Source organism: Oncorhynchus nerka, linkage group LG24 (assembly GCF_034236695.1).
Source record: "Oncorhynchus nerka isolate Pitt River linkage group LG24, Oner_Uvic_2.0, whole genome shotgun sequence".
Lineage (NCBI taxonomy): Eukaryota > Metazoa > Chordata > Actinopteri > Salmoniformes > Salmonidae > Oncorhynchus > Oncorhynchus nerka.
The window spans coordinates 60519047-60546143 of record NC_088419.1 but is presented as its reverse complement, the minus strand read 5'-3'; the positions used below and the strand labels follow the sequence as shown (position 1 = coordinate 60546143).

At 43.9% G+C, this 27097-nt stretch overlaps 1 protein-coding gene across 2 annotated transcripts in view; it reads left to right on the top strand.

Annotated features, from left to right (window-relative positions):
- LOC115108338 (TLE family member 5-like) overlaps nt 1-14614 on the top strand; it is a 35601-nt gene extending 20987 nt beyond the window's left edge. The window contains exons 3-8 of one of the 2 annotated variants that reach the window (XM_029632542.2): nt 1833-1921; nt 4423-4486; nt 5615-5659; nt 8506-8568; nt 8980-9054; nt 9997-14614. In XM_029632542.2, the coding sequence (XP_029488402.1) occupies nt 1833-1921; nt 4423-4486; nt 5615-5659; nt 8506-8568; nt 8980-9054; nt 9997-10224 (564 nt within the window). In that variant the 3' untranslated portion in view covers nt 10225-14614. The remainder of the gene's footprint in view (nt 1-1832; nt 1922-4422; nt 4487-5614; nt 5660-8505; nt 8569-8979; nt 9055-9996) is intronic. The other variant, XM_029632543.2, reaches the window with a different exon arrangement.
- The last annotated feature ends 12483 nt before the right edge of the window (nt 14615-27097 follow it).

The window sequence follows — 27097 nt, the reverse complement described above, 5'->3', positions numbered from 1 at the left end:
CTGCGACCTGGCCAAGATAAAGCATAGCAGTGTGAACAGACAACAGAGTTACACATGGAGTAAACAATTAACAAGTCAATAACACAGTAGAAAAAAAGGGGAGTCTATATACATTGTGTGCAAAAGGCATGAGGAGGTAGGCGAGTAATTACAATTTTGCAGATTAACACTGGAGTGATACATGATCAGATGGTCATGTACAGGTAGAGATATTGGTGTGCAAAATAGCAGAAAAGTAAATAAATAAAAACAGTATGGGGATGAGGTAGGTAAAAATGGGTGGGCTATTTACCGATAGACTATGTACAGCTGCAGCGATCGGTTAGCTGAAGTCTCCAACTTCAGCGATTTTTTGCAATTCGTTCCAGTCACAGGCAGCAGAGAACTGGAACGAAAGGCGGCCAAATGAGGTGTTGGCTTTAGGGATGATCAGTGAGATACACCTGCTGGAGCGCGTGCTACGGATGGGTGTTGCCATCGTGACCAGTGAACTGAGATAAGGCGGAGCTTTACCTAGCATGTAAAGTAGTGATTGCGCCGTGGCAATGGTTAGACTGGATTGAGTCAACGGGAGTGGAGAAATTACCATTTTGTATAGGTTTTTGAGTAAATTATATTAGACCTACAGTTATTTATTTTAAATTAAATGCTACACATATTTAAGAGATTTCCCAATTGACACATTATGCGGTCAGCTGGAAAATTAACAAGATTTTGTTATTTGGGTTTAAAGCTGCAGTGAGTTTGGCACAAAGACACAATTAGTCCATCTACCACCACTACTGCTTGTAAAGTAATGTGACTGTAATGACAATCTGGTTGGAACCGGAAAATAACTAAATTGAGGAACATAATCAGAACCGTGAACCAAAGTGATCTATACTGTTATTTTAAAAGCATGGGAACCGCTTGATAACATTATTTTAACATTCAAGACATTCTTATTTCAGTCCCACAAAAAAACACAACAAAGCGCCTATGCAAAGACCTAACTCAAAACTTATTCCAGTGTCTGCCGCCAGCTGAACATTTTTGCTAGTGTGTATGCAACCTGCCCCTCCCCTTCCAAAGCATAGGTTACTGTAGCCTACTAGCTGTTTCAAGCGTGATTCAGAAATTAGGGATAGATTTTAATTACAGAAGAATGGATGAACTTTTTCAATGCTAGTTACTTAGATACTATAGTTATCATGTTTCACATCAGATGTATTAACTACAAAAAGGTACGACGTAGTTTTTCATTCTGTTGCCGCTCTGCACACAAACTTTTTAGCTAACTATCTAACTTTAGCACTGGTCTAATGTTAAGCCAACTGTCGGAAGTTCAGACATCCTAAGTTCATCCATAGAATGTGCTCCTCTGTAGGTATAATTCTGTAGGCCAAATTCAGATAATGCATGTCATTAACAAGATGCATATCGCTTCAACCCAAGCCGCCTCCACCATCTCTATCTCTCTCCCCACCTACATCATGTCAGTCGCATCTCGTGCCCTACACTTGTCTGTCCATCACGCATATAAACAACTAGGCTGTAGCTTCCCGGTTCCATAGCAAGCTGCTCTATCCGCACTGATTGGAAAAGTAATTTTAATTTAAAAAAGGAACATTATAAACCGGTACTTTTTGTTTGTAAGCTGTTCAGAACATATTTTGCAGGTTGGAACAGTAAAAAAAAAAAAAATGATAATGAAATTCTATTCGGAATGAAACGATTGTAAAATAATTTTGGTTCCAACCCTGATAACAATACAACACTCAGTCCTACTGGTGTGAGCCAGGCCAGATCTGTCTGATTTCACTGACATGTTTGATGGTGTTTCTGTGTCTCAGGCTTCATCGCAGCAGCTGAAATTCACGACCTCTGACTCGTGTGACCGAATCAAGGATGAGTTCCAGTTCCTCCAAGCACAATACCACAGGTACATTTTTTTAACACTCCAACCACAGCTTATCAGATAAACTAGTATCTTTAGTTAAAAGGCAACTCCAACTTTCAACATAATTTTCATTTTCTCCAGTACAATACCAATGTTAACATATGTATGAAATATATATATATATATATAATTTTTTTAATGTAAAATGGCACATTTTCTAAATTTTGTAGGAAAAAATCAAACGTTCTGCCTAATGACATCAAAAGTTAAAACATTGAATTTCAAACACTATGAGATTTGCGGTGATGTGGGGAGTAAGAAAATACCGTCCCTTGGGCTAGAAACTTGAAGGGTTTGAAAATCTTTTTTTAAACTTTAATCCTACCCTGTGATGTCACAGAGAAGTATTTTTTTAGGACCTTTTCTTTACAACCACAGATCATAGAAATACTCTGTTTTCTCTCTGGTTTGGTGCTGGAGATGATGAATGAGGTTGAAAAATGGCGGAATTGTCCTTTATGATACAAACTCTTAATCACTTTATTAAGCATAACCATATTATATTTGTAGGTGAGAGTACAGATTAGAGCACTTGTTGAATTCTACTCTATTAAGTCATTGCCGTAAGCGTGTGCACCACATGCTGCTTTTATCAAAATCACATGGGCATAACCTACATGATTAGAATACCAAATAATTCACAGCAAGACAAACACATTTTTGTGTCTTCTGCTGCATATTTTTTATAGATGTGTGTCACTTCTATTTGGAACACGAGTCTACAACTCTGTTCTCTTTCATGTAATAGAAAGCAGTGTTATGATGTACCACTATAGCCACAACCCAACAAGATTGGCATTTGCTAGATGGTATAAGGTCATTCGTTTTACCTGGATTGAGATGTACAGTGTTGTGCTGTTTTAATTCATGACTTAAATGGAGTTTATGGACCAAGGAAGGTTTCTTCTTTATTCTAGCCTTTGAAGAAGCAGCTGCACTGCTCCGACTGCATCTGGTTTCCCCTCTTTACCTGTGGTATAGGAACTAGAGTGTGTATTGGCTAAGGTTCTTTCCTCCCTGTTTCATTGAGCTTCATCAGAGGAGAGCAAGATAAAAGCCTATGTTCTTTCGTTGTGTGAAATTCCTGTCGGTCTGATCATCAGTCTGTTCCTATAGCATGAACACCTCAGTGCCTGGGCTTTGGTGTGTAATTCCCCAGACCCCCCCCCCCCCCATTTAACCCCCTTCAGAGGCAGACAGAAGCAGTTGAAAAGAATACCTGTTCTATACGCCGAATTCGTAGCATGCATATGCGCCGCCTATTGACTTGAGCTGAAGCGCCATAGACAAGGCTTTGTAGAACGCTGTGTTCAGCACTTTTAAAGGGAAATGTTCTGCAGGCGGTCTCCTGAGCATAGTAGTGAGCATTGTAACTGTCGCTCCCCCCCTCCTTCACATGCATAAATAGTTCAGGGAATACATAAATCAAAATAAAGATGACAGCAGGAGCGATTTAGAGGCGGAAGGAGCGGCAATAAAACTCTATCAAAGTGTCGTTTGAGAGCGTCTCTCTGGACCCCTGGGCCGCCTCCACCAATCACAGGCACACAAAGACAATCCCAATAGGGTCTCAGGTAGGGTGGCAGCAGGGGAGGCTGGTCGTCATGACAACCAACCTCTGTGTGGCTGCTGTTGGATTTTTTATTTTTTTTAGAAGGGAAAAGCGATTTGGCTAAGTGGAGGCTGCAGGCGAAAGAGGAGTAGAGATGGAGGGCCAGGGGGAGAGAGCTGTCTGAATGAAATGCGCCCCCTGAGCACTTGTTTGGTCAGGGAATCTGAGGACTGCTCTTGAATTGTAATGAGGCGGTTTATTCTTTAACCTTTTCACTTTGGGCTGGTTTAACAGCGCCACTTTTATGATTCCATTTGCATCCACTATTTTTCCATGTAAGTGACAGAATCAGTGGTGGCTATGAGCAGCAGTTTCCCATTTAGGACCAATGATGAGAATCGCCACAGCTAATGCTCTGCCTAATTGAGCCGTCATTCACAGTGGCACAGATCCAGATCCCAAAGACTATCTTAATGTAAATACACCATTATAAACCCTTGTTTGATGTAAACCCTTCTCCCTCTGTATCATTATTAATCAGAATGCTTTCCAGGGGGGACGTCAACACCGGAACCATTCTAATATGGTAACCAAGTTTGTGACAAGTGGTGTGACTTGGCCTCCTTTGTCCTGTCACCTCCTGTGACATCTGCAGTGAGCACGCTGACATGATTACAGCTAATGGCTGTCTGCGACGCCTCAGAGCTGCACATTCACCAACCAGCCACTATTTATAGGCAGGACATTTAAAAGCAATCTGGGTGTATATATTGGCCTTTTATTGGGGTTTATTTGGGATCCTTTGGTCGATTGACACCATGTTAGATCTGCTGAGGGAAGGATGAAATCATTTCCTGGCTCTCTGAAGAGATATGATGGATACTTCCTGTAGACTAAAAAGATGTTCTGTTTTTCTCTCCTTTTTCTGCAGTTTGAAACTGGAGTGTGACAAGCTGGCAAGTGAGAAGTCTGAGATGCAGCGTCATTATATCATGGTGAGAGTCTGTGTGTGTTTCTGTGCTGTGTGTGTGTGTGATTGACCCTGCTCTGTCAGTCTGCCCCAGGGCCCGCTGGCCCAGTCACATGGAATCACATTCATACCAACTACTGTACAGGCAGGGGGATGTTAAACACTGCAATGATATGATATCTCAACAAAACATACTTTCACCTTTTTATTATGGGATAGTTTTGAATTTGGCACTATTTTAGTCTTGCAACTACAACATATTAGCAGTATTGCAGCGATGTTGAGCATATGATTTCTCTCTCTTTTTGTCATGTCTCTACTTTATTTTAACCCCTCCTCCTGTGTAGCCCTGTTCCCATCTATTTCCACTCCTTTTCTCCTGCCTCTCCCTCTTCTCTGTGTATTTCTATGTTGTTGTTCTCTCTCTCCTCCCTTCTATGATTCCTCCTCATCTCATCTGTGGTCTTTTTGTCTCTGATGTCGTTATGTCATCCTCCCCCTCTCCCCCCCCCCCCGACACATACTCTCCACCTCTAGCTAATCTCATTGTCTCTTGCCAGGCCTGTGTAGCTGTCTGATATTCTCTCTCTAATTGATCCGTTGACTGGCTTAATCTCATCTAATCTGTGCAGCGCTGCACTCGTATCCATCAGCGGGTCAGTGTGTGGAGCTTCAGCTCAGCCCCCCCCATTGCCTATCGGGTTCCCCGCTTCGCCGCCTGCTAACGCAAGCACCTCCATTTCCCCAGCACCGTAATTGCTTTAGGGACATGCCGTTTGGGGTGGAAGGCTTACTCTCCTCTCTCGTGTGTATGTGTGTTTGTTTTAGAGCGTTGGAGCCCATGCCTTCACAGACCGAGAGGGTGATTTAACAGGGCAAATGCTGAGCCACTGGCCCACTCATTAACACAGAACACACACCATCCCTTCTCACAGCGACACACAGAAGGACACCAATAACAGGATGTGTGTAAAGGGTTCGACCTGGTGTAATGACATGATACATCACACCCAGGAGATGGCTGCTGTAGACTGCTCTGTGGGACAGTCAGAAATGCATATAGACAATCTGTCTACAGGACATAATGTCATTTCCCTTTTTCCATTATTATACTGTATATATAATAACGCCGCCTCTTCCTTCTACTTTACAGTACTATGAGATGTCCTATGGGCTGAACATCGAAATGCACAAGCAGGTAAGTCTCTCGTGCTACATTAATAGGAACCACTTCTTCAGCAGTGATATCTGAGAGAGGAATCTGTTCTTCTCCTTGGGTGTGCCGACTAGTCGGACAAAACAAGAATCTTAATGGATATGGGCAATTTCCGAGGTACGATTATGATCGGAGTATTTTTTGTTATCCTTGATCAGGGAAAGAAAGTACTTTTTGGGTGCCAGCACGCATCTTTCTCATGTCAGTCATGTGCGAGGTTCTAGGTGGTCTAAATGACTCCACTGGCTGTAAAGAGAAGGGTGGGCTGTATGTTGATCCTGCTGCCCTGATTGGATAGAGGAAGGCTGTATTTTTCCATCCACTTGCTTCAGAATTTCACCGGATCAGTTTTCGGTCTGATCATTTGGATTTCTGCTGCCTGTTACTATGATAAATCACATGGCGAGGATGTTTGCTATCAATGTGCGTAATATCTAACAAGCGGTACAAGCGTAGGAGAAGAAATATGAACCGCTGCTGCGCATTATGAGTGACAGACGGCAAACGTGGCTGCCCCTGCAAGTTGAGGACACACACACCCCTCTGTTCACTGCTCTTAATTTGCAGTGAGAATGTGCAGGGAGGTGATTTGCCAACATCTACCAATCACGAGTATCATCCGATCCGACTATCAACTGTCAACTTGCAGATACGAGTATGACCATGTCGGCACACCCCTACTTCCCATCATGCTGCCTGTAGACAGACGGACAGTGAATCATCTCTCTGTGGCATCGATGAGAAAGCATCATTACTCACAGAGGGATTGTTCTAATGGAAGGAGCAGTACAGTACTGCACAGGTTAAAGCTCTAATCTAGGTATATTCCTACATGATCAGTGGAAGAGTAGCGTACTACTGTCTAAGGGGCTCATCTGGTGCCCATTGATCAGGGGGTGTGGGGAGTAAATAATGGGCAGGCTGCTGGGGTAGAGCGATGTGCCTCTGTGGACCCGGCTTTATCTGCGACCTCGTCTGGCGATCGCGGCCACCCTAAAAGATTGACGGTTCCTCCCTGATAGCCACACCGGCAGCATGGAACACGCAGTGAAAAATAGCGTCACAAACACGCTCGCTCGCTTGCGCGCGCGCACACACACACACACACACACAAGTGCATACACAGCCTCCACTCTGCCTCATGAGTACAATTCATCACCCCTACTCCTTTATTTGACGGGGATGAAATATTTAGAAATTCAGAGGCGAGAAAGAGCGAGGGGAGCTGTGTGTGTGTATCCCCACTTATGTTTGCCTATATGTGTGTATCCGCATTTTTGTTAGCCCGTTTGTGTGTGTGTGTGTGAGTGCGTGCTTTGTGTGCCTTTGTGTGTGTGAGTGGGTGCAGATGAACTGCGGCAGCATTAGAGTTGAAATTGAAGGGGGTGTGTAGAACTGAATGTCGAGGAGAATTCACATCTGGGTTTTGTGTTCAGCCTGCTCTCTTCCTCCTCCCACTCTCCCTCGCTTTCTCTCTCTCCTCCTGAGCGTTCTGTTCTCTCCAGCTGAGGGGCTCCAGACAGTTTAGTCTGGGATTGTGCCAGGGAGATATTGAAAAGGGGTTATTCGTGTTTCTTCTTTCTCTCTGCTTTTTATATTTATTTATTAAAAATAAAATAAAAAATGTCCTTGCCAGTTGCGAGGCCTCTCTCCGGTTAGCCTAGATGAATTGTGCTCCCGCCTGACAAAACATTTGGCATCTCCTCTTATTTGTGTGTGTGATGTGATCTTGCGTGTGTGTGTGTATAGAAAGAAGAGTGGAGAGACAAAATACATTTTTAGAGGAGACAGCAAGCGATGTCGGTGTGCATGATAGTGATAAGAGTGTAATGGTGCATGGTAAATGAATGTGATGAGGTCTCTTCTCAGATATCACGCTGAATTAGAAAGTAACACAATTAACACTGTGTTGCATATCTGAGTTGGTTATGATAATCACTGCCTGAACATTGTGTGTGTGTGTGTGTGTACAGATGTGTGATCTTAATTTGACCTACATTGTCACAGCAAGATAATCCTGCATGTTGCTTGATCGGTGGTTAGGCTACTTGAAAAGTGCAATACTGTTAATATAACTGTGGGTTTTCAGTGAATTTTATGTACACTACCGTTCAAACCAGTTTGCGCTGTTCTGTGAAGGGAGTAGTACACAGCGTTGTACGGGATCTTCAGTTTCTTGGCAATTTCTCGTATGCAATAGCCTTAATTTCTCAGAACAAGAATAGACTGACGAGTTTCAGAAGAAGGTTGTTTGTTTCTGGCCATTTTGAGCCTGTAATCGAACCCACAAATGCTGATGCTCCAGATACTCAACCAGTCTAAAGAAGGAGTTTTATTGCTTTTTTAATTAGGACAACAGTTTTCAGCAGTGCTAACATTATTGCAAAATGGTTTTCTAATGATCAATTAGCCTTTTAAAATGATAAACTTGGATTAGCTAACACAACGTGCCATTGGAACACAGGAGTGATGGTTGCTGATAATGGGCCTGTGTACGCTTATGTAGCTATTCCATTAAAAAAATCTGCCGTTTCCAGCTACAATTGTCATTTACATCATTAACAATGTCTACACTGCATTTCTGATCAATTTGATGTTATTTTAATGGACTTTTTTAAATTATTTTTTTATTATGTTTAAGTGACCTCAAACTTTTGAACGGTAGTGTAAATCGGTGCATGAAAATTCTCCGCAACAAAAGAGTGATCAAATTAAGGTCCTATGTTCTGTGTGCTTGTTGTAAAGTGCCCTTTGGGTGCATTGGATTTGTGTTGTGAGACTGATGGGTGTTAAATGAAGCTAAGGGCTGAAGTGTTTTATTTCCTCAGGCTGAGATTGTGAAGAGATTAAACGGGATCTGTGCCCAGGTCCTCCCTTATCTGTCCCAGGAGGTAAGACCACCCTCTAACCCCTGACCCTTCACCCCTAACCCCAACCCCACATTGCGCCCTTAGCCTGGAATGAGATCATTCTCATTTGACCACTCCTCCTCCCTCCCTCCCTCCCTGTATTATATTTTTCTCTGTTCTCCCCCCATTCATCATTGAGAGCCCTGTAATCAAAGGGGCCAGTGCGCTCTGCTGTGATCCAGATAAGATGTGCTCATTTATGTCCATGACAAGATGACCCTGACCCATTCCAACATGGGAGTAGACCATTGATTCTCCATCAGAGCCCTGTGTTCTGTTAGTGGTGGCTGGTTGAAAAACTGAATGGGTGAGGAGCACAGGGTCAGTGTTGGTAGTGTTGATCCATCTACTTACCCCCCCCCCCCCCCCCGTGTGTGTGTGTTTGTACCCCAGCACCAGCAGCAGGTCCTGGGGGCCATCGAGAGGGCCAAGCAGGTCACCCCTCCAGAGATGAACTCCATCATCCGGGTAGGCTGCTCCCTTCAGCCCCTTCTCTGTGGGGTTACTGCTACTCTGTCACTATTTCACTATCACTCTTTTATGATGCATCTGCTGTCCTGGGGTTTCCTTTAGCTTTGTCTGGTGTTTTAGGTATTGAAGATGATGATAAACGATCTTTATGTGTATATTATACTGAGTGTACAAAACATTAGGAACACCTTCCTAATATTGAGTTGCACCCCCTTTTACCCTGAGAACAGCCTCAATTTGTCAGGTTGTGGACTCTACAAGGTGTCAAAAGCTTGTGTCAAGTTGTCTGGATGTGCTTTTGGTGAGGGACCATTCTTGATACACACATGAAACTGTTCAGTGTGAAAAACCCAACAGCATTGTAGTTCTTGGCACATTTAAACCGGTGCACCTACTACCATACTCCGTTCAAAGGCACTTCAGTAATTTGTCTTGCTCATTCACCCTCTGAATGGTACACATACACAATCCATGTCTCAATTGTCTCAATGGTTAAACCTTATTTAACCTGTCTCCTCCCCTTCATCTACACTGATTGAAGTGAATTTAACAGGTGACATCAATAAGGGATCATAGTATTCACCTGGATTCATCTGGTCAGTCGGTCATGGAAAGAGCAGGTTTTCCTAATGTTGTACACTCGGTGTATTTATGTCACATGTGGACGGTGGTACCTTAATTGTGGAGGACATGCTCTTTGTAATGGCTGTAACAGAATATATGGAATTGTTCAAACACATGGTTTACATGTGTTTGATGCCATTCCAGCCATTGTTATGAGCCGTCCTCCCCTCAGCAGCCTCCTGTGGTTTATGTATAATGTGTGTCTACATATGTTTATCATATACCCTCAGTGTATGTGCATATGTGTGTGTGTGAGAGCCATATGCACCCATCTGCGCCTCCCCTGTGTTTGAGCTGTGTGTTTGTTGTCCGCAGCAGCAGCTCCAGGCTCACCAGCTGTCCCAGCTCCAGGGTCTGGCCCTGCCCATGACCCCCATGCCCCTGGGCCTGAGCCAGTCCACCCTGCCGGCCGTCACCTCCTCCTCAGGCCTCTTCTCCCTCTCCTCCATCCTTGCCTCGCAGGCCCAGCTGGCCAAGGAAGAGAAGGCGTCCCGTGAGGGAGCCGACAACCACCGTGAGGAGGACGGGGACAAGTCCGACTAGAGCTCCCTCTCTTTCTCCCTCCACCGCATATCAGCAGCATCGGAGGGCTGTGGTCCTGTATACCTGCTATGTATCCATGCCAGCCTTCCTCCTCTCCCCTACACCCTTCTCCCTAATCGTCCTACTTATATTTGCCATGCTTGGTTTTAAATTCTACTCTATTTTTCTCTCGATCTCTCGTCCTATCTGATGCTTTTGCCGTCATTCCAACTATGTACAGTGTTTATTTTTTTTATTTTTTTTTTATATATATACAATTTCTTCAGATATCGTTTGATTTGAGCTTGATTTCTTTTTGTTAATTGTGTATTCTTGTCACGGACCACCAACGGTCCCTTTTCCTTCCATTCTGACCACATTTTCACTCTATACTCTCCCTCTTTTAAAGGAGGAGTTTCCTTTTTCACAACCAAATCTCTGTTTTTGATGTAAATGGCATGTTGTATAAGGGTCCAGACACCTTTTTTTGTGATTTCAAATGTTTTTGAGAAATAAAGCTTTTAGTGTAGTGATGCCGGTCTTTAGATGTTGTACACATGAAATTGTCATTCCAAACTTTATCCTCAACGTTATATTCCATTTTGTTGCGACTCAAGCTATATCTCTCCGTCCATTCTACATGTAACTGTCAAAACAAAGGAAACTCTTGATTAAATAAGGGATACAAAGTGTTTTGAAAGCATGAGGTGCTTCCACACAGGAAGTTCCAGACACTTGCCAAGGCGCGTTGAAGCTGTTCTGGTGGCCCAATGCCCTATGAAGACACTTTGTGTTGGTGTTTTTCTTATTTTGGCAGTTACATGCAGCAAGCTACACGGAAAATGGAACAGCTGGATAGGGGAAACTACTTGAGTCGCCAAACGGGAATATAACATTCTGGATAAAGTTCGGAATGACACAATTTCATGTGTACAGCATCTAAAGCCCTGCATCACTAGTATAAGCTTTGCTGTTTCTACAAAAACATATTTGGGTGTTTTTGGAACTTTTGTTCGTGTTTTTTCGGGGCCCCCATACTACACGACGAGGACAAAGAATTGATATGCTGTTTGGGTTAAGTTCCTCAAACTTGAAATCACAAAAGAGTCTAGACTGCACTATAACATACCATTTACATCAAAAATAGAGATCTGGTTGTAAAAAAAAAAAGAAAGAAGAGGAAACTTCTCCTTTAATCACTCTCCTCCCCTCCATTTTGCTAATCTGTGTTCTTTCTCATAAGTGGATATTTGTTTGCACGCCACTGTCGCTCTCCTTCCTCCCTTTTTAACCAGGGCCCATCTGGGACCCTGAATGTCACACAGTATAATTGGAATAACAAACCAGAAGAGATCCAACAGACAGGCTCGCGTCACACAGCTCTCTAGCCTCTGTTGTGTCAACTTGATTCGATCGTTTGGTGTACACGACTTTGTTGCTCCATCGTAAAGAGACTCTTAGATGAGCTACATTGAAACGGGTCTATGGACGTCTGAATCCTAACTTGAAAATCCTGCATTGATAGTTGGGTGCACTTTGATTTTCAGGTTAGTATTCGCCCCCAAGGTGAAGGAGGGTAGTTGAAAGACGTCAGTCTTCTTGGGGAATAGTGTAACTAGGTAATTCCAGTCCCTGATGGCTATAGTTGGGAAAGACGCATTCCTGGCTTAATGCCATATAAAGCTGTGCTCTTACGTAGTCAAACTCTAGTGCTGCTTTTAGTCGTTTTAAGAAAGTAGGACGTATTGAAAAAAAATACTTCTAGATGAGTAGAGAGATGTATAATAAAAATTGTATATGGGAAACGAAAAACACCTTAGAGCTACTTTCATGCTGTTTCTCTTCAAGTCTGCGCTATCAGTCCTCCAACAAATCCACCCCCTATGACAAATTCCCCAAAGAACCCGGTCTAACCCACTGAGCTGCTTTAGACATATCCACACACAGCAGCTTCCATGAAAGGCATGCTATCAGTACTATAATAACAGTCCGAATGTCCAGATCGCAGTGATGATAACATTGTGGAAGGTAGAAAAGACCTTCAATCTTTTTTTCTCCTTTCTGTAAAGTGCACTAATATTATGTTTTGGCGGTGATGCAGTAGAGGAGAGTAGTTGCCTCCAACACTAGAGGGCAGTAAGTGTTTTAGAAAGCAGCTCTGACGTCCATTGAGTCACCTCTTTGAACAGGAGTCCTCCGGTCTATTTTACAAAACGGGTTGACATCTCTGTCAACCCCTATTGTTAGGCAGCGGCATTGAACATATTATGCTAAATGTCCACTCAGCCCCGAATATCTTTTTACTCAAAAATGAATCTCTGTATAAGAAAAAATGATACATGATTGAGCTTTCTCTTGTATACAATACGTTAACAGCACTCACATATTTTGATCTATTGTCCATGGCCAATGAATAGTTAATGTTTTTTTGAGCTGTTCTTTGAGTAGATAAAGCACAACTAGCCACTGTTTAATGTGCATTTACAAAATCTTTCCCAAACATGTTTCTCACAACCTATTGGAGAAACAGAGCGAGAAACGACAGCTTGATACGATATTACCTGGCCCCTTGAGTGCCGATGTAGGCTAGAACTGAAGCTGTACCTGGACTTGAAGAAATAATGATGTGAATATCATGATCTCTGATTCCCAGGATCCTTCAATTCAAAGTCCCATTAACCAGCTCTGCAAACGTTATGACAATACTTTCGGTAATCCCCGAAATATGGCACTCCGTTTAGTATGATATGTTACGTTTCGTATGGTATGTATTAATTTGTGTATGTCCATCATCCATTTTGTATGGTATGATAGGTTACAAATTGCAAATGTTTTGTTAAGAATTCAATTGGTTGTTGCTACGGTTGGGTAGGTGGCTAACGTTTGCTAGTCTAGGGGTTAAGGCTTAAAGATGGGGGGAGTGTTATCTAGCATGCTAAGTAGCTAAAAAAGTATTTGCTAAAGTTGTCGGTGATGAAATTCGAACGCGCTATCTTTTTGTTTGTTAGATGTTCGCGTTATACTCCCACCCCAACCAACCTCCTTCCTTTCTTTTGCCTTAAGTTGCATTGTTTTATGTAACCATGCCAAATGTAACATATACTAATTTGAGTGACCTGGATTTACGTTTACTATGTTACGTCTAGTCTGAGACGGGCTGTTTTTGGAAGTACATGCTGTGTGTAAATGCAGTAATGACAATAGTTGCTCCGCCAAACTCCATATTTTGGTGAGTTCCGAACATATGTTTTACAACGTTTGCAGAGCTGGTTAATGGGACTTTGAGTTGAAGAATCCTGGGCGTCAGAGGCGATGTCGTCATATTCATCATCTCCCAGGTACTGGTTCAGGCTAGGACTAAGGTCTAGAACCTTGGGTTGAATGTGGCAGCCCTAGAGCTATGGGGAATATAGAAGATGTGTGTGATGGTGACTGTGGTGGTTTTACTGTAAGATTCATTGGGAGGTAATTGGTGTTATTGTCTGACCATTGTTTTGATCCCAGCCTGTGATACAGCATGTGATGTACTGTATGTTTTTGTATTTCCCTTATATTAATAGACATTCTCCGTTCTGTTTTTGGTGGGTTACACTGTGAGGGTATATAGATCTGTGTAAATTTCCTAGATAACTCTGAGATGATTCCATAGCCGTATGTGAATGCATTCATAAACCTCTGTAATATTAGATTTGAACGTTGGTCAGTCAGTGATGAACCTGGGATTGACGTGTGGCTCTCTAAGCTTGTGAGCACAACTTACTCCTATGGACTTAAACAGTAGTGATATGCAACGAGTGTGAGTAGCTAGATGCACACAAACGCATGTCTCTTGGGGAACTATATTCCTTTCTATTAGCGAAGAAATGTTTAAAAAAAAAAAATTGGTACACATTCTCTGTGATCAATGCACTTGTTTGAATATTATCGCTATAAAATAGAATGAGAGTAAAAAGCTGTTAAATTCTGATACAAATGAACTATGTGTTTGTTTAGTAGATGGGGACCAGTTTATGTATACAGTTATACATATAAAGCTTTACGTGTATATGGCTGCATCTTCTGTCTGTCCTGGATGGTTCCTGTGCTATGTCCTACAGTACTGATGTGACACTAGAGGAACTGCAGTACTTTGACCTATACCTGACCCAATCGCTTGCCCTTTCCCCAAAGCGTGAAGCATTGTAAGCATTTTGAGCTTTGTAAAGGTCATTTTTTAAATACTTATTTTGTGTATAATGTAAAACCTAAAGTGTGTACTTTGGCAAAAAAAAACAAAAAAAAAGTGTCATGAAATCATAGCTTCATTTAAACAAGGTGAAATATAAAAAGTAACACATTTACTATACATAACTGAAATGTTCTGCAGTAAGGAAGTACTTATGGTGCCTTACAAATAAAGTCAATCAAATCAGCCGTGCGTGTTTGTCATTATGTATCTACTACTCCAAGAGGCCATGGTGAAAATGCAGTGGAGCTCTAGTATATTTTCAGTATTACTGCTAGATGAAGTATGACATTCACATGACTAATACTCTGCCAATTGATGTACTGTAGCATTTAAATAGTCTCATATGGACATTGTCAATGCCTGTGGAGCTTTGAGGTCCTTGTAGTTCATTGTAACTCCACAAGGCGGAAGTGTTGATTTAAAAACATCCTTTCTCATTTCTACTCTGGGCTGAATAATGCTCTGAGTTATTCCTCCATGTACTCCTCTGGCACAGAGGCATGGAATATTTGAAGAATGGGATGTCTGCTCCGTGGGGTTCCTGATTTAGGTTTAGAAATTCTCCACCACATGTTCTGTTTTATTATAACATTGGAGAAATTGAAACATGACCCAGTTGGCACCTCCGCAAAACCCTTGTGTAGATATTCCATCTATCAATCAAATGCATAACTTGTCATCACATTCAGTTATTTCTCATTACACGCACACATATATGCAGTGTTACGCATACACAGGCAGTTACACACACCCTCTTCCTATTGGTTATTTTGTGTGTGTGTTTGTGTGGTTCCAGCCCTCTTCCTCCTCTCCTTCCTGCTCTGCTCTCTCTCAATCCATGGACTCCTCTGGATCTGAGCCCAGCATTTAAATAAATATGAAAGTGCCCTATTTTCTGTGTCAGGATACAGAGTCCTCAGAGAAGCATTGATGAGTTGGTGATTGTTTTTCCTCTGCGACAACACATTTTATGGAAAAGCTGAGAAAATCATTCAGATTTAGTTTGAATGGTTATTAGCTACATCAAAGCCACCATACACTATAGGCCTAAGAAAACATGAGCATATTGTCATGATTTATGATGGCTAAATACTGCACAATTTAAACACTTGCCCCCCATTCCCCAAAATGTCTGTTAATATGTTATGCTAAAATGTTTATTCTACTGAGCCATTTACTTTGTTCTTATCTTAGTATTTCTTCTTGTTGCATTGTCAAGAAGGAACCTGGAAGTAAGCATTTCATTGGACAGTCTATTCCGTGTCTATCCCGTACATACGACTAATAAAACTTGAAACTAATGTTGGCTAATTAACTGTGTGCATGTACTGAGCAGAGGAGATAGAGTGGAGCGCCTGAATGGAGAGCGGGAAGCGTCTTGATTAATCATGATTGACTCATTCAGAGCCATCGCTGCTTCCCCCATCACTCCCTCGCTCCTGCTCTACTTTATGGCTTGATTATGAAGATGCTCTCTTTTTTTCCTCTCTCTGTCGCCTTCCTCTCTCTCTCTCACCTCTTTCCGTCTGTCTCTCCCATACCTCTCTGGGGCGATACATGCTGTGCTGGTTTATTCATGTGTCCCAGGGAACGGAGGCTGTCAATCTGCCTCTCCTCCATCCTCCCCCTCTCCTCCATCCCTCAGTCTATCTCTCCTGTCATTCCTCGCTGCCTCCCTCTGTCACTCTCCCTCTCTTTTGTCTCTCTTGCGTCTGTGGCAGTCCCACCCTCTTAGTTTTTTTCTGCAAAGGCCTCACTATTTATCTTAATCTTCATTTCTTTCTCTATCTTTCACGTCTTCACACAGTCACACTTCAACTCTCGTTTCCTCCCTGCCAATCTTTCTCTTCTTTTTTCTCATCTCTCTCTTCTGTCTATTCTGTGTTTCTGTCTTCAGCTCCAGTCTTCGTGTGAGTGATGTATTGTATGGCCCAGCCCAGCTGGAGGAGTCCATGTTGACACAGCAGCTCAGTCTGATGCAGATGCTCTCATAGATCCACCATGGGAACCCATGTCTGTCTGCATCTTCTTTTCTAATCTGGTCTTCCTCTGCATATCCTCCTCTCGCTCCCTCTCTACTCTGTCCTTCACGTCAGCGTGTGTATGTCCGTCCGTGTGCGTGTGTGAAAGGGCAATGTGTCTCATCAGTGGTCTGCTGTGGGATTTGCAGCAGCTGTTTTAGTGATACAGTAGCAGGAAACCTAGTTGGAGAAATGGGGACTATTAAAAGTTTAATAGAGTCATGTGAGATACAAACAACATCCTCCTTTTTTCCTCTCTCTGCCTATCCTTTCTTTCCTTCACTGCCCTTCCCGCTCTAGCTCCCCCTCTCTCATATCCTCCTCTATAATTCCCTCTCATCTTCTCTCTGTTCTCTCTCTGTTCTCTTGCTCAACACCTTCCGCTCTCATTTCCCTGTCTCACCCCTCCCAATCTCTCCTGCCACTCTTTTTATCCCTCCCCATCTCACTCTTCCTCCTTCTCCCTTCTCTCTCTCCCCCCTCTCTTTATGAATCATCCTCACCATCTCTCTCCAGTGCTAGTGAGATAAGAAAGGAGGGAAGGAGCGAGGGAATGTGAGAGAGTAGAGACAGTACTAATGGTGTTCAGTGTAAAGCCCTCCCCAGTGTGGTAGTGGGCTGTTACCCAGCTGTCTGTGGGGCTTCTTGCCTGTCACTTCCAATCCCAGTGACACCACAGCTAAAACACACACAGCTAGCTAGCATTCCACCTTTCCCCGCTCTTACACACACACCCCTCCTCTCCACCACCTACTCTCTGGCTCTCAAAGACACACACACACATGTATATGCTTGCACACAGAAGCATAATCACAGTACAGTCACACGCACACACACTGGCTAACATTCACAAACACACTGCTGGTGCAGTGTAGACTCCCCCTTGCTGAAAGCCAAATTCATTTAGTGAGCACTCCTTTTCCTAGCTCTGTGTGTGTATGTAACTATGTATGACTGTGTGTGTGTGTGTGTTTGCGTGCGCACACTTGCATCATCTCTTATTCATCCCTTTACTATCTCCATCTATCACGACTCTGAGAGAGGAAAACACATCAGGCTGAAAGTACAATAGTGCCTGTTCCTCACTATCTCCTATCTCACACTCTTCTCTCACTCACTCTAACTCTGTCTTTTTTCTAATGCTCCCTTGTCCCAGACAGTAAGCAACAGTGTGTCAATGACATGTTAATGATATGGGTTATTACTGTTGTAAACACTATTACTGTTGTAAACACACAGACAGTTGGATCCCGTACTTTCAGTGCGTCAGTCTGTTAGTTCTGTATAAGTAGTATATACAGTGCCTTGCGAAAGTATTCGGCCCCCTTGAACTTTGCGACCTTTTGCCAGATTTCAGGCTTCAAACATAAAGGTATAAAACTGTATTTTTTTGTGAAGAATCAACAAGTGGGACACAATCATGAAGTGGAACGACATTTATTGGATATTTCAAACTTTTTTAACAAATCAAAAACTGAAAAATTGGGCGTGCAAAATTATTCAGCCCCTTTACTTTCAGTGCAGCAAACTCTCTCCAGAAGTTCAGTGAGGATCTCTGAATGATCCAATGTTGACCTAAATGACTAATGATGATAAATACAATCCACCTGTGTGTAATCAAGTCTCCGTATAAATGCACCTGCACTGTGATAGTCTCAGAGGTCCGTTAAAAGCGCAGAGAGCATCATGAAGAACAAGGAACACACCAGGCAGGTCCGAGATACTGTTGTGAAGAAGTTTAAAGCCGGATTTGGATACAAAAAGATTTCCCAAGCTTTAAACATCCCAAGGAGCACTGTGCAAGCGATAATATTGAAATGGAAGGAGTATCAGACCACTGCAAATCTACCAAGACCTGGCCGTCCCTCTAAACTTTCAGCTCATACAAGGAGAAGACTGATCAGAGATGCAGCCAAGAGGCCCATGATCACTTTGGATGAGCTGCAGAGATCTACAGCTGAGGTGGGAGACTCTGTCCATAGGACAACAATCAGTCTTTATGGAAGAGTGGCAAGAAGAAAGCCATTTCTTAAAGATATCCATAAAAAGTGTTGTTTAAAGTTTGCCACAAGCCACCTGGGAGACACACCAAACATGTGGAAGAAGGTGCTCTGGTCAGATGAAACCAAAATTGAACTTTTTGGCAACAATGCAAAACGTTATGTTTGGCGTAAAAGCAACACAGCTCATCACCCTGAACACACCATCCCCACTGTCAAACATGGTGGTGGCAGCATCATGGTTTGGGCCTGCTTTTCTTCAGCAGGGACAGGGAAGATGGTTAAAATTGATGGGAAGATGGATGGAGCCAAATACAGGACCATTCTGGAAGAAAACCTGATGGAGTCTGCAAAAGACCTGAGACTGGGACAGAGATTTGTCTTCCAACAAGACAATGATCCAAAACATAAAGCAAAATCTACAATGTAATGGTTCAAAAATAAACATATCCAGGTGTTAGAATGGCCAAGTCAAAGTCCAGACCTGAATCCAATCGAGAATCTGTGGAAAGAACTGAAAACAGCTGTTCACAAATGCTCTCCATCCAACCTCACTGAGCTCGAGCTGTTTTGCAAGGAGGAATGGGAAAAAATGTCAGTCTCTCGATGTGCAAAACGGATAGAGACATACCCCAAGCGACTTACAGCTGTAATCGCAGCAAAAGGTGGTGCTAGAAAGTATTAACTTAAGGGGACTGAATAATTTTGCACGCCCAATTTTTCAGTTTTTGATTTGTTAAAAAAGTTTGAAATATCCAATAAATGTCTTTCCACTTCATGATTGTGTCCCACTTGTTGTTGATTCTTCACAAAAAATACAGTTTTATATCTTTATGTTTGAAGCCTGAAATGTGGCAAAAGGTCGCAAAGTTCAAGGGGGCCGAATACTTTCGCAAGGCACTGTATATGTTGTCCCAGTTTGCCCTCCCTCTTCTCTGCTCTGGCGCTGGCCTGCCTCTGAGCTGTGGTCTCTGTGTGAGTGGCGTGTGGTCATCCCGTGGGCTGTTCGCAGTCCCAGTGCGGTTCACTCGCTCAGACTGAGGCCTGTGACCCTGTCTGTCTGTCTGTGTCTGCTGACTGGTGTTTCCCAATAAAACCCTCTGTGGTTCTGATGGGGTGTAATTAGAAAGCCAGTGTACACACACGCACTACTCTAGACTTCTCATATCACTCTTTCCTACTGTCAATCATCTCATTATAACACCATGAGAACTAGTGTTCTCCACCTCCTGAATAATCTGACAATGAACTGAGAAAAGTCATTCATCTTATCCTGCCATGAGGCTAGCCTGTAAATTATAATGATCTTAGAAAGAATGATAAATATTGTAAATGATCTTGCAGAAATTATGCATTTCACCCAAAGGCTTCACAAGTTTCCATTGAATATTACTTGGAAGTGAATGGTGGCAAATGTTATACTTTTAAACTAAAAAACAGAACAGAGATGCTAGGTCTAGGTCCCAAGAAACAAAGAGATCTGATGTCGGATCTGACAATGAATCTCGATGGTTGTACAGTTGTCTCAAAACTGTGAAGGACGTCGTCATTACTCTGGACCCTGATCTCTCTTTTGACAAACATATCAAAATAAAATAATGAGCAGCTTTTTTTCATCTTCATAACATTGCAAAAATCTAAATACTTTTTGTCCAAAATGATGCAGAAAAATGACTCCATGCTTTTTCCACTTCAATGCTCTACTGCAATGCTCTACTCTCCGACTACCCGGATAAATCACTAAGTTAACTTCAGCTAGTGCTAAACACGACTGCTAGAATCTTGACTAGAACCTAAACATTTGATCATAAGTATTACATGGACCTACTCCTACCTATCTCCCCGATTTGGTCCTGCCGTACACACCTACACCTACGCTACGGTCACCAGACGCAGGCCTCCTTATTGTTCCTAGAATTTTGAAGCAAACAGCTGCTATTCAGTCTTTTTTAGTATGTTATTAGGATCCCCATTGGCTGTGGCAAAAGCAGCAGCTACTCTTCCTGGGGTCCACACAAAACACAAAACACAAAACATTACATAATACAGAACATTAATAGACAAGAACAGCTCAAGGACAGAACTACGTAAAGTTGAAAAAAAAGTTAAAAGCACACGTGGCCTACATATCAGTACATACACACAAACTATCTAGGTCAAATAGGGGAGAGGCGTTGTGCCGTGAGGTGTTGCTTTATCTGTTTCTTTAAACCAGGTTTGCTGTTTATTTGAGCAATATGAGATGGAACGGAATTGCATGCAATAATGGCTCTATATAATACTGTATGCTTTCTTGAATTTGTTCTGGATTTGGGGACTGTGAAAGGACACCTGGTGGCATGTCTGGAGGGGTAAGTGTGTGTGCCAGAGCTGTGTGTAAGTTGTGTGTAACTGTACAAATTAAATAGATAGATAGATAGATAGATAGATAGATAGATAGATAGATAGATAGATAGCTCTGAATCCATGATATGGCAGAGGTTGAAAAGCCATATCACACGTTTTTTTCAACAACAGGTTATGGTCAATAATATCAGTCTGCACTGAAATGTAACAGTACAGCGCCCACAATCATTCAACCAATCATCAGTCATTTGTGTCAGTGCAGTACATGTTGAGTGCCCTAGCCTGGGTCCTGACTTTTTAGGGAGTTTTTCCTAGACACCATGCTTCTACGTCTGCATTGCTCTTTGGGGTTTTATGCTGGTTTCTGTAAAGCACTTTGTGATGATGTAAAAAAGGGCGTTATAAATACATTTGATTGATTGATTATCTCCCCCAGTAGAAGGAACTGTCTTATCCAAGCTAGACTGAACACCAGGGGCTACTTCCAATAGTTTAAAGTGTATCTTTCCTCACTCCCTTCCTGTTTTGTAATAACTGACTAGTAATGACCTGTTATGGCCAATCAAGGAAGGAATGAATGATTGAGTTGATAGGTTTTTAAACTGGTCCTAGGTAACGGCGTGATTTAGGACAGTGAATACAGGTAAAACTAGAGCCATGCTCTACTATACCTCCAGTCTATCCACAGTGAACTGCACAGCAGCAATTAGGGTCTCATGTGTACAGGTAGTGTAGTTCTGTTTCATTTCCTGTCCAAGCCTCTGCTGCATGTGTAGAAGCCATAAGAAGCTCTATTGGCTCTATTTGTTAGACGGCCAGGGAGTCAGGTGCAGCACAGACGCCACACTGTGAGGTCAGAGACCGGGCAGATGATGGGGAGGGAGAGAGCGAGATAGGGAGAGTCGAGGGAGGGAGGGATAGAGAGTGCGAGGGATGGGGAGAGAGGGAGGGTGGACGGAGGGAAAGAGAGGGATAGGGAGGGATAGAGAGTGCGAGGGATGGGGAGAGAGAGAGAGAGAGAGAGGGAGGGAGGCATGTGAGGGTCACAGAGAGGTACAGCTGGGAGGCAGTTGGAAACAGAGAGATTGAGCAGAGGGTTGGCAGGATGTAATAAAGAGCACAGTGTGTTTAATTTGATTTGATTTAATTATATTTGTGTAGTTTTATGTGCAGAGCCTTCAACAAAGCCCAAAATCCTCCTGAAAGTACCGTATGTCTACAGCTACAGAGATGATACCTCGATGACATAGTGTCATAGTCAGGGTAGGTTTAGTCTTATTCTGGGGTGGAGAATGTATCCTGTGTATTGTGTGTGTCTCCATGTGTGATTGTATGTGTTTGAGGGCTTCGGGGTCTGATGTGTGAGGATAGAGGTCACTAGTGTGGCAAGGGTTGTCATTCTGCAGTCTTAGAGAGAGTGTGTGTGTGTGTGTGTGTGTGTGTGTGTGTGTGTGTGTGTGTGTGTGTGTGCTGCATGCGTACAGTGTGTATGTTATGTATTTGCGCCTGTGTATTGTGTATGTGTGTGTGAGAGAGTCAGCTCGTGAGTCAGTGAGCGTGTAGTGGTGAGTCAATGGCTGCTTACAGCTATGGAACATGCAGTCACAGTGCTCCAGTCCTGAGGGAATCACTGACTGGTCTTACCCACAGAGCCTCACACTGCTGCTGCTGCTGCCTGCTCAATGTCACTCTGACATTTACTCTCACAGGGAAACATCCACACTGAAGGGAATTCAATGCAAAATGGCAGCACACATACTATACATGCTTATAAGAATTCAATACAAAACAAAAACGCCACTATACAGGTATATTTTGACCACAATACATACAAGTCCTTTTCTCCCAAATTCTTTAGAACTCTAGCCAACATTAGACACCAACCCCTCCCCTACTCTTCTCGCTGTGTAAGTGTGACCATGATGTCCCAGCTATCCACCAGATGGTGTCATTTGGCCAAATGATGTAGATGTCTCTCTGGTTCCCTCTCTCAACACCCCCTCCCTCTTCCCTATACCTCACCACCATCCATCCACCCCACATTCATAGTTTTTCTCTCTTTCCATATCTTTCACCTCCTTTTTGAATGTTGTGTATCGCCTTTCCTCCGTCCTGCTTTGATGCTTTGATGCTTTGAACATGTTTAAATAGAATGTGGGGAAGGGGAGGTAACATAAATGTTTCCATTTGGATAAAACAATATATATGTCTGTTTGAGTATAAATTACTGTGTGTGTGTGTGTGTGTGTGCATTAGTTACTCTCAGTTCAGGGAAGGGTTAAAGTTGTCAGTAACAGGAAGAATTCCCAGATGGAAGACTTTTAGCTGCTGAACTTAATTGGCATGACATGGCCCAGGCACCCAGCCAACCTGCCTGGCCATTCCACAGCTGTGTGTGGAGAGAGAGAGGGAGGGAGGAAGAGAGAGAGGCACAGAGAGAAGGATATGGAGAGAGGGAGAGGAAGAAAGGGAAGAAAAGAGAGGAAGGGAGAGAGATAAGGAGAGAAGAAGAGAGGGAGTGGGGGAGGGAAAGATACGGGGGTGAGGGGTATAGTACCTCATCTGTTTGTCAGACCTATCTTTCCATTTACTTCCATTCTGTAACACAAAACAATATTAGAGGCCTGTAATGATTGGCATGTAACGATTAAACAGCTCATCATGTATGTGTGTGGGGGAGGAGGGATATGGTGTGTGTGGGGGGGGTACGGCTGGGGAGGGATATGGTGTATGTGGGGGAGGAGGGATACAGCTGGGGAGGGATATGGTGTGTGTGGGGGAGGAGGGATAAGGCTGGGGAGGGATATGGTGTGTGTGGGTGAGGAGGGATACAGCTGGGGAGGGATATGGCTGTGTGGGGGAGGGATACGGCTGGGGAGGGATATGGTGTGTGTGGGGGAGGAGGGATAAGGCTGGGGAGGGATATAGTGTGTGTGGGGGGGAGGAGGGATACAGCTGGGGAGGGATATGGTGTGTGTGGGGGGAGGAGGGATACAGCTGGGGAGGGATATGGTGTGTGTGGGGGAGGAGGGATACGGCTGGGGAGGGATATGGTGTGTGTGGGGGAGGAGGGATAAGGCTGGGGAGGGATATGGTGTGTGTGGGGGAGGAGGGATACAGCTGGGGAGGGATATGGTGTGTGTGGGGGAGGAGGGATACAGCTGGGGAGGGATATGGTGTGTGTGGGGGAGGAGGGATACGGCTGGGGAGGGATATGGTGTGTGTGGGGGAGGAGGGATACGGCTGGGGAGGGATATGGTGTATGTGGGGGAGGAGGGATACAGCTGGGGAGGGATATGGTGTGGGGGGAGGAGGGATAAGGCTGGGGAGGGATATGGTGTGTGTGGGGGAGGAGGGATACAGCTGGGGAGGGATATGGTGTGTGTGGGGGAGGAGGGATACGGCTGGGGAGGGATATGGCTGTGTGGGGGGAGGGATATGGCTGGGGAGGGATATGGTGTGTGTGGGGGAGGAGGGATAAGGCTGGGGAGGGATATAGTGTGTGTGGGGGAGGAGGGATACAGCTGGGGAGGGATATGGGTGTGTGGGGAGGAGGGATACAGTGGGGAGGGATATGGTGTGTGTGGGGGAGGAGGGATACAGCTGGGGAGGGATATGGTGGGGGAGGAGGGTGTGGGGAGGGATATGGGGGGAGGAGGGATACAGCTGGGGAGGGATATGGTGTGTGTGGGGGAGGAGGGATAAGGCTGGGAAGGGATATGGTGTGTGTGGGGGGGGAGGGATACAGCTGGGGAGGGATATGGTGTGTGTGGGGGAGGAGGGATACGGCTGGGGAGGGATATGGCTGGGGAGGGATATGGGGAGGGATATGGTGTGTTTGGGGGAGGAGGGATACGGCTGGGGAAGGATATGGTGTGTTTGGGGGAGGAGGGATACGGCTGGGGAAGGATATGGTGTGTGTGGGGGAGGGATATGGGGAGGGATATGGTGTGTTTGGGGGAGGAGGGATACGGCTGGGGAAGGATATGGTGTGTGTGGGGGAGGGATATGGTGTGTGTGGGGGAGGGATATGGTGTGTGTGGGGGAGGGATACGGCTGGGGAGGGATATGGTGGGTGGGGATACGGCTGGGAAGCAATACGGTGTGAGGGGGAAGGAGTGATACGGCTTGGGGTCAAACTCTGAGTCTAGGGTGACGCTGAATCAACTGTCTGACTCACACTAAAGTAAAGACTTCATTAGAGATCAAGCTGAAAAGGTTTCTCATTCTACAGAGCCTGCAGTGTTCATCTGTTACAGGTTTGTAGATGGAACCTTTCCTCTGACCTCCACAGGAATGTACTGAACTAGGTTCATCTAATAATGTCAATGAGTAACATATAGTATCTCCAATCTTTATTGGAGATTTATTTCAGCTTGTTGTGGAGATTTTATCTCTAAAGAACTCAATCTAGTTTCCATGAAAATATCAACATAGTCAGCGGTGTCTGTGACCTTGGATTGTCTCTTTCTAGCCCGTTTCCATTACCAGGTCCTGAACAAAGCCTGACTCATGTATTGACTCACAGTAAGCCTTTCTCAATGCTGTTTTCTGTTGAACAAATGACATTTCAGGGATGTATCTGGTGTAATGCACTGAGTTCCTCTCTCCTTTTGTTCACACGGATAGTCACACACTGACATGCACTTACAACACATCTACTGTCTTTCTCTCTCGTTACATGTGTGCATGTTGTATGTATTGTTGGATTGTTGTTCCTGTACACACACAACTGCACTCCAGATCCCAGCTGTTTTGGGCCAGTTAAACAACACAGCTCCCCCAAGGATTTTCCAAACATAGCATCATGAATTTTTCAAAATTGACATCCACCGTCTGCCCCTCAGCCAGCAGGCCCACATGTACACATACACTCTCCCTCTCTTCTCTCTATCCCTCTTCCAGTCTCTCACTGCTCTCCTCTTTCGGTCTGTCTCTCTCGCTCTCTCTTTTCACACACACACACACACACACACACACACACACACACACACACACACACACACACACACACACACACACACACACACACACACACACACACTGCATCTGTTCGCAAGAATCCCTGCCAGTATATTTTACACTTATGTGAATGAATGCATCCTAGTGTGAGACTGTTTATAGCGAGAGAAGCATCAGACATTTGGTACCGGCAGGGAGGCAGGCAGGCGGACAGAACCAAACACACATTCACTGGCAGATATCACTTTACAAATGGCCTGCAAAGATAAAACATGTCATATAAATGTAACCGTAATAGAATGATGGATACATACATGGTCATAGTAGATTGTATATATTTGTACCAACTGTATGCACTTGACTTGACCATGGGTTTCTGGTTTTGTCACTGTATATGAATTACACGCTGTGTGTGTTTGTGCATGAACGCTGTGTGTATCCATGCACGTTTGTGTGTGTGTGTGTGTACACAAGTGGTGTGTATTTTGTCTCATGCATAACTTACACTCTCCTCCCTCCACACTACCATCCACTCCAGTCTTCCACAGAGCCAGGCAGTGAGAGGAGCTTTTATCCACTGCAGCCTGCCTGAATCCCAATTAGTCACACAATTGGCTTTTGCCAAGCAGCCTGATCAGAGTACAGTACATAGCCAGAGGAAAATACTGCAGCACTCCACTCACAGGCAGCACCAAGGATGGGCTGTCTAGCTGGCTCTCTATAGGGACACTGACTCACACAGACACACAGAGATTTACAGGGGAGCAAAGGCATACGTACTGTACATGCAGTATATATACGCTTATACACACTTACACATACAGTATATACAAGAACAATATACAGACATACACACCAAATTGTACAAATGAGTGTATAGTACATAATCATACATCACATGTATACAATACTTCTACATGTGTGTATAACACAGTCCTATAGAGGAAAGAGGGAGCACTGAACAACGATAGCTACATAACCAACATGTCAGTAGTAGCATGCATGCAAACTCACACCCTCACATACCATATGCAGGCTCACACACAAACGCCACCAGGCCTGTATGCTTTATTGAACACACACAAATATGAGTAGCTGCCAACACAAGTCCATGGGTCTAAGCGTGAGGCGGTAGTGAGATGGAAATGAGCCTGATCCTAGTTTGGATGTGTGTCTCATTTCCTGGAAATTCTCCACATTCATATCAAAACAGTGACCACCTCAACATACATACATACACACACACTCGCACGCGCATGTACACACACATACTGTACACACACACATGCAGCACATTTGTACAAGCTCAACAGTGCACCCCGACCCACAAATCCAAC